Source organism: Podarcis erhardii (assembly GCF_964252035.2).
Source record: "Podarcis erhardii genome assembly, chromosome: 6".
Lineage (NCBI taxonomy): Eukaryota > Metazoa > Chordata > Lepidosauria > Squamata > Lacertidae > Podarcis > Podarcis erhardii.
This window is the reverse complement of record NC_138510.1, coordinates 89,280,147-89,298,654: the sequence shown is the minus strand read 5'-3', so window position 1 is coordinate 89,298,654 and position 18,508 is coordinate 89,280,147. Positions and strand designations below refer to the sequence as shown.

Sequence of the window (18,508 nt, the reverse complement as noted above, 5' to 3'; positions counted from 1 at the left end):
CGCTTTGCTTTTCAATATACTCTGGTTGTTTGTTTTCTCTTACCGATAGGGAACCCACTTAAAGACTCCGGAATACCCCATAAGGGAAAGGGAGCAGGTTTTCTTATAACAAAGTAAACATGGGCAGGCTGGAAGCAGTGCAGTGAAAGACGGACACCTGTCATTCCCCATAGCTGCATAAACAGCAGAGAAGTTCAGCTAGGAGGGGTGGCAGCAAAAAGGATGACAAAGTTGGGTTTAGTGGAGACAGCAGGAAGGATGGAGGGGAAACCTCAGGACCTCTCCTGTAGAAAATGTCCATATGTCCATATTTGTCAGAGTTTCTCTCTCTCTCTCTCTCTCTCTCTCTCTCTCTCTCTCTCTCTCTCACACACACACACACACACACACACACACAGTTAGTGGACTACAGAGATCTGGGATCAGAAAGCCCAGTGACAAGCAGGGGGGGAAAGGATAGTTGCACTGGGGAATGGCAGTCAAAATTTAGCTGTGCAGAAAGCACAGGTGAGATTAGATCAGAGCAAGAATTAGCAAGCTGGATTTCTTGGTTCTGCTTTAAAGAGGAAGAAGGACCCTCCATCCTTCCTCTGGCATACGAGGTAAGAAGTGTGGCTCCGGTGAATACCTTTTGCTACACCGGAGGATGTAGAAGGAATATGTTGAAAGGAAAATACACCTAAAAGGCCTGAAATAGGTTTGGGTACCCAACTGCAGCATGGCCTGGTTTGATGGAGTTGTTAAACTGCATCCACGTGCAATCAAAGAGTTGTGTAAACTATGCTCTTGGCAGGATTTAACTTCCTTCCACAGGGCCTGTAAGACAGAGCTATTCCGCCTGGCTTTCAATTTGAACTTAGCCTGATATTTTATTCCCCTTCCTTCCCTCCCGCTCCCCTTTTTATGAAGTTTACCTGCAGCTAATTCTCCCCTGGTCTCCTCGCTGGCTCAAATAGGACTACGTAATTCAGCTAGCTAGCCCTGGTGATCATCTAATGTTTATTGGATGGATTTCCTCCCTAACTTGAGTTTTGAATTCTGAATTTATTGTTATTCACATTTTATACTGTATTTTATGCTGTTTTTTGTTGCATCAATTAAGTGTTTTAAATTTGTTGTTAGCTGCCCTGAGCCTGGTTTTCTGAACCGGGAAGGACAGGGTAATAATAATAATAATAATAATAATAATAATAATAATAATAATTACATGTGTGTATGTAACAGGCTGGGACGTGGGTGGCGCTGTGGGTAAAACCACAGAGCCTAAGGCTTGCCGATCAGAAGGTCAGCTGTTGCTCGGTCCCTGCTCCTGCCAACCTAGCAGTTTGAAAGCACGTCAAAGTGCAAGTAGATCAATAGGTACCGCTCCGGCGGGAAGGTAAACGGCGTTTCCGTGCGCTGCTCTGGTTCGCCAGAAGTGGCTTAGTCATGCTGGCCACATGACCCGGAAGCTGTACGCCAGCTCCCTCGGCCAATAAAGCGAGATGAGTGCTGCAACTCCAGAGTCGGCCACGACTGGACCTAATGGTCAGGGGTCCCTTTACCTTTATGTAACAGGCTGTTGGTGTCCCTTGAGAGTGAAGTACTGCAAAGAATAGCTATGTACAGGATTTTCGGCCGCTGTTCTTCTCTTTGGCATGTGTCGCTGATATGTTTCCCATGCCCATGTCTTGTCCTTGCAGCATAGCTCCCCCCCCTCTGTGTTTCTCAAAGAGAGCTGTTAATCCCCTTGGAAGGCAGAACTTAACCTCCTCTAGTTACTAAGTAGGTGACAAATTCTGCACTCCAAGGGAAAAGCTCACAGAGGATTCTATTTAGGAGGAATTTGAAAATGCTGGAGAGAATAAAGTCTGCTGGGGATGACTTGGAAATTCCATTTCCCTCCCGCTTTGAGGTCTTGCACTGTGACTTGAGATATTCCCTATTGTCTCCATTGCAGCAAATAAAAAATATGATGCATTTTTTCCAGACCACACTCAGGGACACCATTTATGGTTGCAAGGATCCGTTTGAAAGTATGGGAGGAATGCTTGGTTGAAATCTCAGAGGATAGTCAAGCAGTGGAGCCTGCCTTTGCCTCTCCCCATCACTAGTGAAATCAAAAGACAGTGGTACCTCGGGTTAAGAACTTAATTCGTTCCAGAGGTCCCTTCTTAACCCGAAACGGTTCTTAACCTGAGGCGTGCTTTTGCTAATGGGGCCTCCTGCTGCTGCTGCGCCGCTGGCGCGCGATTTCCGTTCTTATACTGGGGCAATGTTCTTAACCTGGAGCAATCACTTCCTGGTTAGCGGAGTTTGTAACCTGAAGCGTCTGTAACCTGAGGTACCACTGTAGTGCAAAAATCGCTGCCCGTGTCGTGAAATTTGGGATGCTTTGGGGCAGTATTTTGATTTTATTCCCATTTTTTAAACAAAACTTGGGATTTATTCCCAAGCTAAAATCTAGAAGATGAATAAAATCTGGTCTGATTTCCTCTTCCCAGGTGGTCCAGAATCCCTATATCAGTGTTCGTAGTGATGGGAGTCTTCACCTTGAAAGGGTTCGGACTCAGGATGCTGGAGATTACACCTGTATGGCAAGCAACGTGGCTGGGACAAACAACAAAACGACTGCTGTCAGCGTCTTTGGTGAGAAAAATGTCCAGCGTTTCCCTAGGCTTTTAATGACCTAGAAAATTTTGAGCATACAATTGCGTTGCCTATAAAAACATATATGGGTCGTCATAACCCACCTAATAATTTTCTTTTTCCGAACCCATTAATGTCAAGGGGGCTTGCATGCTCTCTTCTCTAAATGTTGTGTTAGTAAGTGGCATAAAAATAGGGGCTGGGCGCCTCTTTGTTTGCAAAATCCCCCCTTTACCCAAGTCTGTTCTGCTTGTTTTCTTCCATTGTATGAAGAGACAAATGAATTGATCTCGAAATGACAAGAGGTTTGGGAGTGAGGGAAAAGGTACCACTTTGCTCCCCCCCCCCCAATATAAAATTGTAGCTCACCCTTTTGTGGAAAGCACTACGTTGAAGCAAATGCTGTTTTGGGTGAAAAGCTGCCTCTGCTTCCAACACTAGGTGTTGTGGCTACATCTTACTTCAGGAGGCCTCAGTACATGTCTGCGTGCATAGATCATGCTAAGATGTGTTGTACAAGGCTACCCCTTTTATGCCCCTTTGTCACAATTATGGAAAATTGCTTAATTATTAAAAAAATCAGCTTCATATTCTGTGTGCTCTGAACACATTTTCAACATTTTCACTTCCAAGTAGGTCCAATTAATATTTCTTACATGCTCACCATTTTGTGGGTCCGTACGGCTAAGGAGGGGACGCGGGTAGCGCTGTGGGTTAAACCACAGAGCCTAGGACTTGCCGATCAGCAGGTCGGTGGTTCGAATCCCCACGACGGGGTGAGCTCCCGTTGCTCGGTCCCTGCTCCTGCCCACCTAGCAGTTCGAAAGCACGTCAAAGTGCAAGTAGATAAATAGGTACTGCTCCGGTGGGAAGGTAAACAGTGTTTCCGTGCGCTGCTCTGGTTCGCCAGAAGTGGCTTAGTCATGCTGGCCACATGACCTGGAAGCTGTATGCCATCTCCTTCAGCCAGTAAAGCGAGATGAGCGCCGCAACCCCAGAGTCATCCGCGACTGGACCTAATGGTCAGGGGTCCCTTTACCTTTACCTATGGCTAAGGAACCCTGCTGTAGTATTCTGAAGATAACAACCAGATTCCAGGGGATCACAAGGGGAACAAAATTCACCACTCATGCAGATGTACATGTAGATATGTAAACCTTCATGGCTTGTGCTAATAAGACAAAGAAGCCTCCCATATACAGAAGAGACCATCTCTTGCAGTTTGCATTTTCCTATCCTAGAATCCATTGTGTGTACTTGCTTGTGCAAGGAGAGCAGCTGTTTGACCTGTGGAGGAGGATCTCCGGATCCCAGCCAAGATCTATTGGGAGATTTGAACGACGGTCCAATTATAGGGTGGCCTGGGCAGCAGAACATGTGAACAAAACTGGCATGCCTTTTTAAGGAACCAGTAGAAGAACCATCACTACCACCACACGGCATCCAAAAAGTATTCTTTTTCACTGCACAAATGTTTTCAAGCAATGATGGTTTTTGCAGACTCGCTTGCTTTATGAATAAACCAGAGATGTAAGTGGGAGTTCTCCAAATGTTGTCTAAGAGGCTACATAATGGATAAAAACAAGCGGTATCCAGAGGGAGCTGGCATTTGGTAGAAATTATACATTTGGAAAAGGAACTATGTATCTCGTTTTTTAATGCTACCAAGAGGAACATGCCTGTTTGCAGAAGACAAGACAGAGGATTTGTTTTGTAAGAATCCTTCGGTGTCTCAGTGGCTTCAACTTTGTGTGAGGTCGTGGCTCTTGTATTCTCCATGAGCTGAAACTTCTTTTCCATGCACAGTTAACGGAGAGAGGCATGCTTTAAGCTTTTATTCTGCTTTAGAAAAGAGGCCTCGTGCAAGTTAGTAAAGTATTCATTATTGCATTTTGCAAGCGAAGGTTATCTCTTCAGTAGCACTTTGAGGTTTTATCACATTGTGAAGAACTAATGTTCCTCATCGAGAAGAACTGAGGAAAGTAAAGGCTCTGGTAGCCCATAGCTGTCAACCTTGCCTTTTTTTTGTGGGAAATTCCTTTATTCCAGCGCCGTTTCCTGCTGCTTCCTGCTGCTATCCCAGATTGTTAGATATCCCGTAGACTGTCCCTGGGACAGGTGAGGCTGCTGATCCCTTATTTTCAAATCTGAAAGTTGACAGCTATGCTGGTAGCCACTGGAATGATCAAAGACTTATAAGGGAAGGGAGATTTAGAGGAAGAATTGTGAGAGTCGGTGCAAGCTTGTGGCGTTTGCCCTCCTAGGTGTGTGACATCATACTGGGTTCATAAGGAAAGGGTTAACTAATTGTAAAATGACTAACCTATAGGAACCCAAGGGGAGGAGTTAGAGTTAGAGTTGCTGTTAAGTAGTCAGTCGGGAGTTAGAGAAGAGAGAGAGAGGATAAGTCTGTGGGTTGGGCTAGTCTGATGTGGGAGAGTGAGAGAATCTGTTAAGAGGAGTCAGTCAAACAGTTGAGATAATCAGTCAGAAAGTATTAGGAAGGTATAGGCCGGTAAAGAAACTAAGGTTAAGAAACTGACAAGAAAATTATCTGAGAAACCATAAACTTGTTAATGCTTATAAAATAAACCTGTTTAGTTGGTTTAATTTTAATAACTGTCTGGACTCAGTGTGTACCCGAGAGTAACGGGTTGGTGGCAGCAGGGAAGCGAGCACAGTGGTAGCACAGGGATCAATAGACCGTCAAACGTCCGGGGACCCTGTGTGATTGCCACAAAGCTCAAGAAAAATGTGCATCATTTTGCCTCTTAGAGGATTTCGGCAGAGATCCGTTTGCTTTCAAAGAACGTTGGCCTGTTGTGTTGTACGGACCATAAATCCTGACTTAAAACAAGCTCTGTTAAAAAAAGCCAGTTTCATTATCCATGATCTGAACTTGGTAGTGTTCGGAAACTTTTTGTTGTATGCTGTAAACCAGAAATCCTGGTTGGTATGACTTGACAAACTAACATCCATTGCAAGTCAAATTAATCTCCTCAAAAGTACCCGCTTTCTTGTGCAAGAGGCGGGGAGGATGGGAGAGCAATGGTTTTGTGTTATGTGCAAATCTGTTCTTTAGGTATGTGGTTTGGGGTCAGATTAACTGATCAAAGATTAGTCCTATCCAGGCAGCAAGCCTTGCTCACCGGGTAAGGCAGACAGTGATTACTGTGCATACTTGGTTTTACTGTTCACTTATGTAAAGCAGCAATGCTCTATGTAAAGCAGCAAGACGAATTTCCCTATGGGCTTGCTTCCTTTTCCTTAAAACCGTTAATACCCAGGGTGCATTCAGGGGGTGCAGTTGCGACTTGACTTCGAGGAGCAACTCATAGCATGCGGTGTGGTAGCCTTTTTTGAGGTTTTTGAAGACTTTGGTGATTTTTGAAGCTTTTCCAAAATCTGTGCTTCGCAAGACGAAAAATTCGCAAGACGAAAAAACTCGCAGAACGAATTAATTTCGTCTTGCGAGGTACCACTGTATTCAGATTTTTCACAGCTTATGTGGAACATTTCCCTTTTGTAAGATGATACTGGGGTGCCCAGCATGCAGCTGTTGAATTAGTGTAGATCAGGGTTTCCCTTGGAGGTCTTCTTTCTCCAGCTGTTTTTGAACTACAACTCCCATGATCCTTAGCTAGCAGGACCAGTGGTCAGGGATGATGGGAATTGTAGTTTTAAAAATAAACAGCTGGAGACCCTGGTGTAGATAGGTAGGGGTTAGGAAGCCACATGTTCCAAACTCACCCCAGATGTAGACTCACTGGCAGCAGCTGGGCAAGTGGCTTTTTCTCACCTTCATTTGCAATACAATTTTTTCTACAGTTAATGCAAGAACGTTTAAGGAAAGAGCTATATGAATCATCTTTTTGGAGGTATCTAGCCTAGCTTATGCTTTAAAATGTGTTCACAGAACCATTTCATTATTTTTACCTATCGTACATTTTAACAAGCCCATGTTATAAAAGTACTCTGTTGATGGTAAAAGTGTGCAAAAATTAAATTACACTTTAAAAAGATTTGGCCTTCTGGGAGATGATTTATAATGAAATGAAAAAGGTATTTAAATATACCTTCCAGAAGAAACCAGAGGCCTTCCTCCTGGGTATGGTCGGCCAATTGGTGCGAAGGGAGGATAGAACTTTTTTTATGTACGCCACAACAGCAGCAAGAATACTCATCGCAAAGTATTGGAAGACACAAGAATTACCCACCCGAGAAGAATGGCAGACGAAAGTGATGGACTATATGGAATTGGCTGAGATGACTGGCAGAATCCGGGACCAAGGAGAAGAGTCGGTGGAAGAAGATTGGAAAAAAATTAAAGTATATCTTCAAAAATATTGTAAAATTAAGGACTGTTAGAAAGATGTTGGAAAAAGAAAATTAGGTGGTTTTGGTAGAAATGATATAAAGGATTAAGTAAAAATGAGTTGATGAAATTGATGAAAGAAAGGACGTTAATTATAAATATATTAAATTAAATTATTTAAATGAAAATAAGGTTGGAAGGATTTGCTGAAAAAACGATTTGAACTAGAATACAAAATTGGGAGGTGTGAGGAGGTCAAGGAAATAAGTAAAGGAAGAAAGTCATGTAAAGGTTTAATCTGTTCTTTTTCTTTTTTAAGTGAATGTATTTTTATGTTTTAATTTCTTTTTTCTCTGTTGTTGTTGTATTCTCTTTTTTGTATTTTGTATTATTTTCTTTTTTCTTTTTGTAACTTTTAAACTGTGAATAAATATTATATATAAAAATAAAATAAAAAGATTTGGAGGACCTAATTTAAAAGGATATTCCCTCCCCAAGCCTAATTGTTGGGTGGGGGGCTTCATGGGTCTCAGTCAGATATACTATCCCTCCCCAGCTGCAGTGTCCACACAGGAGGTTTTTTTAAAGGTTAAACCTGCAGAAGGAGCTGGCAAAGGAGGGGGGCATTGAGCGTTGGAAGGAGAGGCTGCTGACTCCCTGCCATAATGTCTACCTCCTAAACTGTAATGTAGGAGGGGCTTAAGTATGTAATCACAAGACCTGTTCTCGATAGGTTGCAAGTTTGTGCAAAGGAAAACATGATAAAAATGAGCAGTGAATTGCAAAATGCCTGTGTGTGTTTGTGTTTTCAGTTCTACCCATAATTCAGTATGGACAGCAGATATTCAGTACCATTGAAGGCATCCCAGTTACAATGGCCTGCAAATCAAGTGGAGTACCCAAGCCATCTATCGTCTGGTCCAAGGTAACTGCAAAGTCTTGAGTTCCTTATAGTGAAAAATCAGCTGAGCATTTAGGAATGAATGAATCAACGAATCAATCTCCCTTTGGTAGAAATACGGATCTGGCGCAGGACATTCAACTTCCGGCTCTGCCTAAACTCAAATCCCCCTGGTCTAATATCCCTAGTGCAACAAGACTGTCACAAGAGCACCGTATTTTTCGCACTATAGGACGCACTTTTTCCCCTCCAAAAATTAAGGGGAAATGTGTGTGCGTCCTATGGAGTGAATGCAGGCTCCTTGGCTTCAGCGATAGCGACGCTGCGCTCCGTGGGCTTCAGGCAGCTATCCACAAGCCTTCGGAGCACAGGAGGAGTTCCCGCTGCACTCTAAAGGCTTGCCTGAAGCCTGGAGAGCGAGAGGGGTCGGTGGAGAGGCGCTGCACAGTTTTCCCTCTCTGCGCAGCACCCCTTCAGCGAAGTGGGAGGAGAAATGGAAGGGGCTCCGTTTCTCCTACCGCTTCACTGAAGGGGCGCTGCGCAGAGAGGAGGAGAAATCCCCCCCCCCGTTCTCCTCCTCCTATGGTCCGCTGCATCCTATGGTCCGGTGCATCCTGTAGAGAGAAAAATACGGTACCAGGTCAAAAATTGTCAACCCAAAACTTCACTCTTGTGTTTTATCCCCACAACAGCTACTCACCGTGGGTTAAAGCAAAAGGTCTAATTTGCCAACGCCTAAATGATACTGAGCATCAGAACAACTTGACTGCAATACGGAAATTTTGCCCATCTTATGACCATTTTCCATCCTTCCACTTTGACTCTCTGGCACCCTATTTGTATAACCTAGCAATTCCAAAATATAGACGCGCCTTTACCCTCTCAAGACTGAATGTACCGCCCTCGGCTGTACTTGAGGGACTATTCCAACAGATTCCATACGAAAAACGCTTATGTCCCTGCGGAGATGGCAGCCCTGAATCAGTGGCAAATGCCCTCCTTGCATGCACTCTTTACAAAGACCTGAGGAACGAGATTATTACGCCTCTTTTACTGACTATTCCGGGTCGCCCAACCACGGCCACTGTGTCGTTTCTCCTGGCAGATAAAGAGAAGCAGATGACTGCAAAGGCTGCAAGGTTTCTAGCTGGGGCAATCAGAATGAGGTCCACTATTTGACTGCTGATTCAGGACCCTAAACCGTGTTTTATATAACCAACTTTTATTTTGTTCTGTGTATATCGCAGTGATTTTTGTTGCTATGGCCGATGGCTGATGCAAATAAAGTTTCATTCATTCATTCAATATGCATATTACCAAAATCTCGAGAGCGTTCATTGCTAGAAGGAAATGCCATCTTAAAAAAATAAATAAATCCTAGAATAATAGCAAGCCAACATCAAGCCAGCCTAAGAAATAAGCAAGGTTTGCCTTTCTTTTTGCTCACCCTTAAGCCATTTCTGAGCTTGGGAGGAGAGGGTGTTGCGGGCTATCCCCTCCCACACACGCGGGGGCTGGCCTTTTGCCCCCGCGAGAACAGGGAATCCCCGGGTGTGCCTATTTAAGGCCAGGCACGCCCGGAGACCGCCCTCTTTCCCCTTTCCAGCTGAGCGGTTTTTCCCATCCCACCCACCCTTTAGGCTTAGCTAGCTATGACCTTGCTATGGACTCCAGTTGGTCGCCACAAGGGGCCTGGTAGGAATTTTTCCAACTTGGCGCACTTCTAGCCTTTTGGTTTTTTCGCCTACCTCGTAGCAAACGTCACAACTTCCGAGGTATTGGCGGTTAGGCATTGGCAGGGGTTAATTGTTATGCAAATGAAGGGGGGAAGGAAGCGCCATCACCTTCCCCCAATGAAAAGGGTAGTCCGGTAGAGGACTCCGGGGGGGGGGCGTTGCCTTGTCCGAAACCTAGGGAGGTAAGGGCCTCCGGCTCGCCCCCGAGCGGTGACACCCGTGGGATCCTAGTTGGCATACTTCAACAGGACTCCCACGGCTTGTGGATAACCCTTCCCGGTCTCCATGCCGGGTAGTCGATAGGAGCCAATGCCTAAGGCCAATACCTTTCAATTCTGTAATCAATAAAGTTGTGGCCTTTTTATGCCCATTAACCTTAAATAATGTGTCCAGTGTCTTCATTTCACATGGGGGAGGGGACTTGCCACGCAACTCATTCAAGTTTGTCCCGTTAACTAGTCTACAAAAACTACCAAGTAACGCTTGGCAATCCTCATGGCTTCTGAGAGGGGTTCAATAAATACATAGGTTTAGTTACTTAAAATATTTATATCCTGCCTTCCAGTCCTAGAATAAATAAAAGCGATGTAGCTAAAACAGCAGTGAAATAATTCAATAAAAGCATCTTTGTAGACATCTTCAAAGGCATGCATCAAAAGCTTAACTAAAAATAAGAACATGTCTGCAAGATAATGGAGTAAACAGAACTCTTTTTAATTGATGCCCACAGAGCATAAAGGAAAGCACTGAGTGAATGGATGAGGTGTGTTTTTTTGTGTGTGTTTCACAATCAGAGCCCCACAGCCAACAAAGCTCCATCTTTTGGTGAGATGTGTAGAATTTTGAGCAGGGCCTCCAATGAAGACCTTTGAAGTTGGGTGAGCTTGTATGGCAAGCATAGGCAAACTTGGCCCTCCAGATGTTTTGGGACTACAGTTCCCATCATCCCTGACCACTGATCCATTTAGCTAGGGATCATGGGAGCTGTAGTCCCAAAACATCTGGAGGGCCGAGTTTGCCTATGCCTGTTTCATGGGAATATGTGGTTCTTTAGGTACCCATCCATCTTGAAACAGACTCAGCTGCTTGAAGTAGAACCTCAGGGGCCAGTCCATATGGAACGGATATTGATGATCCTACCTGCTTGTGAATGTCCCTTTGTAGGTCCCCCCCCCATTAAAAATATTTACGTCCTAACTAAACGGCCCTAAACGGCCTTGGTCCAGTATACCTGAAGGAGTGTCTCCACCTCCATCGTTCTGCCTGGACACTGAGGTCCAGCGTCGAGGGCCTTCTGGTGGCTCCCTCACTGCATGAAGTGAGGTTGCAGGGAATCAGGCAGAGGGCCTTCTCGGTAGTAGCACCCACCCTGTGAAACGCCCTCCCATCAGATGTCAAAGAGAAAAATAACTACCAAACTTTTAGAAGACATCTGAAGGCAGCCCTGTTTAGGGAAGCTTTTAATGTTTAATAGGTTATTGAATTTTAGTGTTTTGTTGGAAGCCGCCCAGAGTGGCTGGGGAAACCCAGCCAGATGGGCAGGGTATAAATAATAAATTATTATTATTATTAACTTCCAACAGCTGAGGCAGCAAGCAATAATTAATGTAATAATCAATAAAACAGTTAAAGGACATCAGCTAAACAATGAATATATATATATATATATATATATATATATATATATATATATATATATTACACACACACACACACACACACACACACACACACCAATAATCAAGCAGAGAAGGCTAACTCAGCAAGGCTATGGAATTAGATGGATCATTGTTCTGACAGCATAGCTATTCTTACGTAGGGCTGTAAAAGAGCAGTGATTTTCATTCTGTATTTCACAGTCAGCGCCATTTCCATTTTGCTGCAATTCATTCTCCACCAAGTGCTACATCATTCGCTTCACTGCCTGCATCATTTCACACAACTGACGTTGCTTGCACAAGTCAGGAAATTGATGTAATTGTTGCCATACTGTCCATTTCAATGTAAAGGCAGCGTCAAAAGAAACATTAAAAAAAAAAAATCTTCCGTAAAGAATTCTGAGATATTCTTACATTATCTCATCTGATTAAGTTCATCCCATTGGCTTTCCCCTGTCTTCCCCAGAAAGGAGAGGTGATTTCTCCCAGCAATCTGAAATTTTCTGTGGGGTCTGATGGGAGTCTCTACGTAGTTTCTCCAGGAGGCGAGGAGTCTGGGGAATACATCTGCACTGCAACCAATGCGGCAGGCTATGCAACACGCAAAGTTCAACTGACTGTCTATGGTAAGTAAATACTAAAGCCTGCGTATTCAGATTATGTTTACAGTGGAACCTCAGGTTGCGAATGTGATCTGTGTGGGAGGCACGTTCGCAACCCGCACAGTTTGCAACCCGCAACGCTGTGTCTGCACATGCACAGGTCGCGATTCGGCGCTTCTGCGCATGCACAAAGCGCGATTTAGTGCTTTTGCACATGCGCGATCACCGAAACCCGGAAATAACCCGTTCCGGTTACTGCAAGCAGCAGTGAGGTGACCAACTGGCTGTCAGATGAGTACTTCCACCTACCTGGGCATTTACCTTTCCACAAGGGCCGACATTGATGCCAAAATCCAGCGTCGCTTGAGCTCTGTGAGTGCAGCTTTCTCGCAATTGAAGTGCAGAGTGTTTGGAGACCAGGACATTCGCAGGGAAACCAAAATGCTTGTTTACAAAGCTATTGTACTACCAACCTTACTGTATGCTTGCGAATCGTAGACCACTTATAAATGCCATCTCCAACTCCTTGAAAGATTCCATCAATGGTGTCTCTGAAAATTTTTACACATCACTTGGGAAGACAGGCAAACTAACATCAATGTACTGGAAGAAGCAAAGATCACCAGTGTTGAAGCAATGATTCTTCAATATCGACTTCGTTGGACTGGTCATGTTGTGCGGATGCCTGATTATCGCATTGCAAAGCAACTACTCTATTCCGAACTTAAAAGTGGAAAGCGTAATATTGGTGGTCAACAAAAGAGGTTTAAAGACTCTCTCAAGGCAAATCTAATATATATATAATATAAACACAGACAACTGGGAAACACTGGCCTGTGAGCGCTCCAATTGGAGAACAGCCTTTACCAAAGGTGTCATGGGCTTTGAAGACACTCAAACTCAGGACGAAATGGAGAAACACGCTAAGAGGAAGGCACGCTTGGCAAACCCTCACCATGATCAACAACTGCCTGGAAACCTACGTCCCCACTGTGGAAGGACGTGTGGATCCAGAATTGGCCTCCACAGTCACTTATGGGCTCACTTTTAAAATCGTGGTTATGGGAGGCAATCTTACTTGGCTACGAGTGATTGCCAAGGAAAGGAAAGGGGAAAGGAGAAAGGGAAGGAAAGGAGAAGGGAAAGGTCCACCCCACTATGTGGTTCACTACTGCATTTATCAAATTGCTCAGTAACTGACACCTGAATATTCATGCCTGGCAAGATAGCCCACATGGGGAGCTCTAGAAGTCCAGAGGATAGACTGTTGGATGACCTGAATTGAAATCCAGCCTTGGGTTAAGATTCGGCAGGGAGTGGGATAGTGATTATCCCTTTGCCTCTATCCTCCAGTTCCAGTGTTTTGACTACAAGCATTTTTGGCAGTTGTGAATGGAGCATGCAGCGGATCTAGAATGCAGCACACATTAAAGTGAAGTGAAATGTTTCTGTATATACAGTGGTACCTCGGCTTACATAAGCTTCAGGTTACAGGCGCTTCAGGTTACAGACTCCGCTAACCCAGAAATATTACCTCGGGTTAAGAACTTTGCTTCAGAATGAGAACAGAAATCGTGCTCTGGCGGCGTGGTGGCAGCAGGAGGCCCCATTAGCTAAAGTGGTGCTTCAGGTTAAGAACAGTTTCAGGTTAAGTATGGACCTCCGGAACGAATTAAGTACTTAACCCGAGGTACCACTGTAATATGCTTTGGTGCCTGGATGAGTGCATGTGCAATAACAACAGCGATAGTAAAACAGAACCAAATATAATAACAGATGCCAAATAAAACAAAATAGGAATGAAAGGATAAAAGGGGATTTCTAGGGCGAAACATACAGGAACAGAATACCTGGATATGCTTTGATTATATGAATGTTCTATTGCAGTGAAACCTAGAGTGTCTAGACCTGGAGATCTGCAAGGATTTTCGCGGGACAATCCGATAGAGATTTCAGTGACCGCAGGGGAAGAAGTCACACTTCCCTGTGAGGTGAAAAGTTTGCCGCCACCTATAATAACCTGGGCTAAAGAAATGCAGCTTATCTCTCCATACTCTCCAAGGTAAGAGTATTTGTTTGTCGTCTGTAGGGCAAATTCAAAATAAAAACATCCAGGGCTTGCTAGATACTCTCTTGTGTTTATAAAGGTCTACAAAGTTATATTTAAGGTATCCAAAAGTAGTGTTTCATTCTACTTTTTTATTTGCGTTGACCGGGAACGGGAGTTCTGTAGTGCAATGTCCCTTTTTTCCCGTTTTTAATTTCCTTTTTATAGGGAATCCAAGGAAATGTAGTTCTGTGGGGGAGGAAGCAGGTGATCGTTCTCAGCAACCTCACCAATTTATTAGTAGGGTTCTTTGAGGGGAAGCCATGGTGTTAAATTATATAAAACTCATAAATAAGTTTCGTCGCACAGATACGGTCTGCCTGAGGTTCGCCATTGTAAATTTGCCTTGTTGATTGCTCGCATATTTGCATGGCTGCCTGATTTTTCATTCAGTAAAACGCACAAATGTACAAACAAAACAAAAAAATCTTTCTGGTGTGGTCTTTTAATACAGTTTCCTGGGTCGTGCCAGAAATGCTAGCTTTATCTCAGTTCTCTAGGGTCCAAAATTTTGATTCTGGTTTCTCTAGTCTGTTTGCTGAAATCCTTAAGTTGATACTGGAGGGTTTGCATCAGAATCAACAAATTCTTCCAAATCCCACTGTGCTTTTTGTGGTTTTCCATGCTGAGTACAAGGCAGTATTGTGAATTTGTATTGCAAAATACACTTTGTTCAAATTAGACAATCTAATAGGATTTTACAATGCAGTTTCCACACTCTCTGGCTGCTCTTATCGCTTATGTATTAGTAATGCTATGTGCCCTCTTCTAATATGTGGTTACAAGAACAAAACAAGTTTCAAACTTTCTGAAATGCTTCATTCTTTCAGGCCAGGGGTAGCTTTATAGAACATTGTTTGACATAAGAATAGCAACAAGAAAATGCCAACTCATCCATAAAGCCTTGAAACGTTTCCGAGCAGAAAAGTCTTATGAAATTAATCCACCCATCCCCAATAACAGAAGCATGGAAGCCACATTGCAAGAACTCAGTGCTGAGTCTCAAACTCATATTCGGCCACAGTAAGACAACATATTGTAGACATATCAGTGCCTTCCCTTTTACTGCCAGATTCCCGATACGGGCCTGATTCCAATAGCTTTGCTGCTTAGCCGTGTGCTGCTCTTGTGCAATGGATCGGGGCCATCATGTATAGACTGCGATGTCTGCGACGACACAGTAGTTTGCAGAATAAATTGCAATGTTGTAGTCTCTCCATTTTAAGAGATCCACACCTTTGAACCCAGAGTAAAAACACGTGTTCAAAGCAGTCATGTGGTGTAGGCTTACCATTTCAGATGGCATGTGGGAGGTTGCATTTTTGAATGTTCCCCACCCCCAGATGATATATGAAGAGTCAGTCTATAGGGGGATCTGTCTAGGTTTTGGCTGGAACAGAGGCACAAAAATACCACATTATTATTTTTTAAATACATTGAGGAAAATTTTCTTTTTGTTTCAGAATAATTGCAATTGGTTTTAGGATGGTAGATAAAAAGCAAAGTACAGTGGTGCCCCGCAAGACGAAGACGAAAAACTCGCTAGACGAAAGAGTTTTCCGTTTTTTGAGTCGTTCCGCAAGACGAATTTCCCTATGGACTTGCTTCACAAGACGAAACATCTTGGGAGTTCTTGTGAGGTTTTTTTCTTTTTTTAAAAGCCACTAAGCCGCTAAGCCGCTAATAGCCGCTAAGCCGCTAATAGCCGTGCTTCGCAAGATGAAAAAACCGCAAGACGAAGAGACTCGCGGAACGGATTAATTTCGTCTTGCGAGGCACCACTGTATTAGCTTGCTCAGAGGCTTTTTAATATGATTATTAGTTTTCCAAATTTTTACAAATCAAATTTTAACAATAATGGATTTTTAACAATAAAGTATTTTTAAACATTTTCTTTAGCTCATTATATACCATTTCCCAGAAAGCCTTCACCTCTTTACAATAAGGTTACCAGATTTTTTTCAATGAATCCGGGGACACTTTTCAACTTCAGTTGAATCTGGGGTAAACCTGTGTAAATCTGGGGACTGTCCCCGGGAAACGGGGACGTCTGGTAACCTTACTTTACAAGTCCACCACAGGTGGTAGAAGACACCTTCCCTTCCTTTTCATTTCCAGCACTCATTAGTTCTTGTCTTGTACATTTTAGTCAATTTAACTGGTGTTAAGAGAAGGCTCGACCTTCAAGCCCTCTGTGTCATTGCTTCACGTCAGATGGTCCTCAGGTGGTAGGCAGGGGTCTCGCTGGCCTGCAGGGGCTGGGAGTGGTCAGGATCTGGCCCATGGGGCAGATCCAGTTTCCCATTCCTGTCCAAGAACTTTCTTCACGAAATGCTATTATTGGGATTTTTTTAAAAAATGTGGGGCTGCCTTGATTTACAGTTGAAAGTGGGTATTGTTCAGCAACGGATATCATGTGCAGTTGGTGATTGCGTAGCGTCGTTCTTGGTCTTGCGTCGGGTTCTTCTCCTGTCTCCCAGCTTTTTCTTGTTTCTAAATCTCATTCCTGTCATGGCTTTGTCTATCTGTTGTTTAGCTTGGCTTCCCTTTCTCCCTGCCCCTCATTTTCTGTTCCTCACCTGACTGGGATTATATGACTCAGACATAGCGTCAGAATATACACTTGGGAACGAAATCGTAGTTCTGTTTTGAGCTGCACTTCGTTTTGGCATGGATACCTATTTATTTTTCTTTTTAAAAATAAATTTTATCAATACTAGGTTGTGACAGTGTGGGATGAAAGCCATTATACATTGAGCAGCTTTGCTTCTCATTCAAGAAGAAAAAAAGACAAGAAAATAAATAAATGAAAAATAGGGAAAACAAACAACAATAGCAACAAGGAAATGACATATGAAGAGGGTAGAGAGACAATATAATCAAAACTCTTGTTGTTGTTTAGTCGTTTAGTCGTGTCCGATGCTTCGTGACCCCATGGACCAGAGCACGCCAGGCACTCCTGTCTTCCACTGCCTCCCGCAGTTTGGTCAGACTCATGTTTGTAGCTTTGAGAACACTGTCCAACCACCTCGTCCTCTGTCGTCCCCTTCTTCTTGTGCCCTCAATCTTTCCTAACATCAGGGTGTTTTCCAGGGAGTCTTCTCTTCTCATGCGGTGGCCAAAGTATTGGAGCCTCAGCTGCACGATCTGTCCTTCTAGTGAGCACTCAGGGCTGATTTCCTTAAGAATGGATGCGTTTGATCTTCTTGCAGTCCATGGGACTCTCAAGAGTCTCCTCCAGCACCATAATTCAAAAGCATCAATTCTTCAGCGATCAGCCTTTTTGATGGTCCAGCTCTCACTTCCATACATCACTACTGGGAAAACCATGGCTTTAACCATACGGACCTTTGTTGGCAAGGTGATGTCTCTGCTTTTTAAGATGCTGCCTAGGTTTGTCATTGCTTTTCTCCCAAGAAGCAGGCGTCTTTTAATTTCGTGACTGCTGTCACCATCTGCAGTGATCATGGAGCCCAAGAAAGTAAAATCTCTCACTGCCTCCATTTCTTCCCCTTCTATTTGCCAGGAGGTGATGGGACCAGTGGCCATGATCTTCGTTTTTTTTTATGTTGAGCTTCAGACCATATTTTGTGCTCTCCTCTTTCACCCTCATTAAAAGGTTCTTTAATTCCTCCTCACTTTCTGCCATCAAGGTTGTGTCATCTGCATATCTGAGGTTGTTGATATTTCTTTCGGCAATCTTAATTCCGGCTTGGGATTCATCCAGTCCAGCCTTTCACATGATGAATTCTGCATATAAGTTAAATAACCAGGGAGACAATATACAGCCTTGCCATACTCCTTTCCCAGTTTTGAACCAGTCATTTGTTCCATATCCAGTTCTAACTGTAGATTCTTGTCCCACATAGAGATTTCTCAGCAGACAGATGAGGTGATCAGGCACTCCCATTTCTTTAAGAACTTGCCATAGTTTGCTGTGGTCGACACAGTCAAATGCTTTTGCATAGTCAATGAAGCAGAAGTAGATGTCTTTCTGGAACTCTCTATCTTTCTCCATAATCCAGCGCATGTTTGCAATTTGGTCTCTGGTTCCTCTGCCCCTTCGAAATCCAGCTTGCACTTCTGGGAGTTCTCGGTCCACATACTGCTTAAGCCTGCCTTGTAGAATTTTAAGCATAACCTTGCTAGCGTGTGAAATGAGTGCAGTTGTGAGGTAGTTGGAGCATTCTTTGGCACTGCCCTTCTTTGGGATTGGGATGTAGACTGATCTTCTCCAATCCTCTGGCCACTGCTGAGTTTTCCAAATTTGCTGGCATATTGAGTGTAGCACCTCAACAGCATCATCTTTTAAAATTTTAAATAGTTCAGCTGGAATATCATCACTTCCACTGGTATTAGCAGTGCTTTCTAAGGCCCATTTGACTTCACTCTCCAGGATGTCTGGCTCAAGGTCAGCAACCACACTACCTGGGGTATAGGAGACATCCATTTCTTTCTGGTATAGTTCCTCAGTGTATTCTTGCCACCTCTTCTTGATGTCTTCTGCTTCTGTTAGGTCCTTTCCACTTTTGTCTTTTAATATGGTAATCTTTGTACGAAA

The 18,508-nt window shown here is 43.7% G+C and overlaps 1 protein-coding gene across 1 annotated transcript in view; it reads left to right on the top strand.

Annotated features, from left to right (window-relative positions):
- The window catches only part of HMCN1 (hemicentin 1), a 314,679-nt gene that overhangs the window by 123,044 nt on the left and 173,127 nt on the right, over positions 1–18,508 (top strand). Inside the window, exons 19-22 of the mRNA XM_081866236.1 lie at positions 2,484–2,628; positions 7,756–7,868; positions 11,705–11,864; positions 13,728–13,902. Coding sequence (XP_081722362.1) covers positions 2,484–2,628; positions 7,756–7,868; positions 11,705–11,864; positions 13,728–13,902 — 593 coding nt within the window. The remainder of the gene's footprint in view (positions 1–2,483; positions 2,629–7,755; positions 7,869–11,704; positions 11,865–13,727; positions 13,903–18,508) is intronic.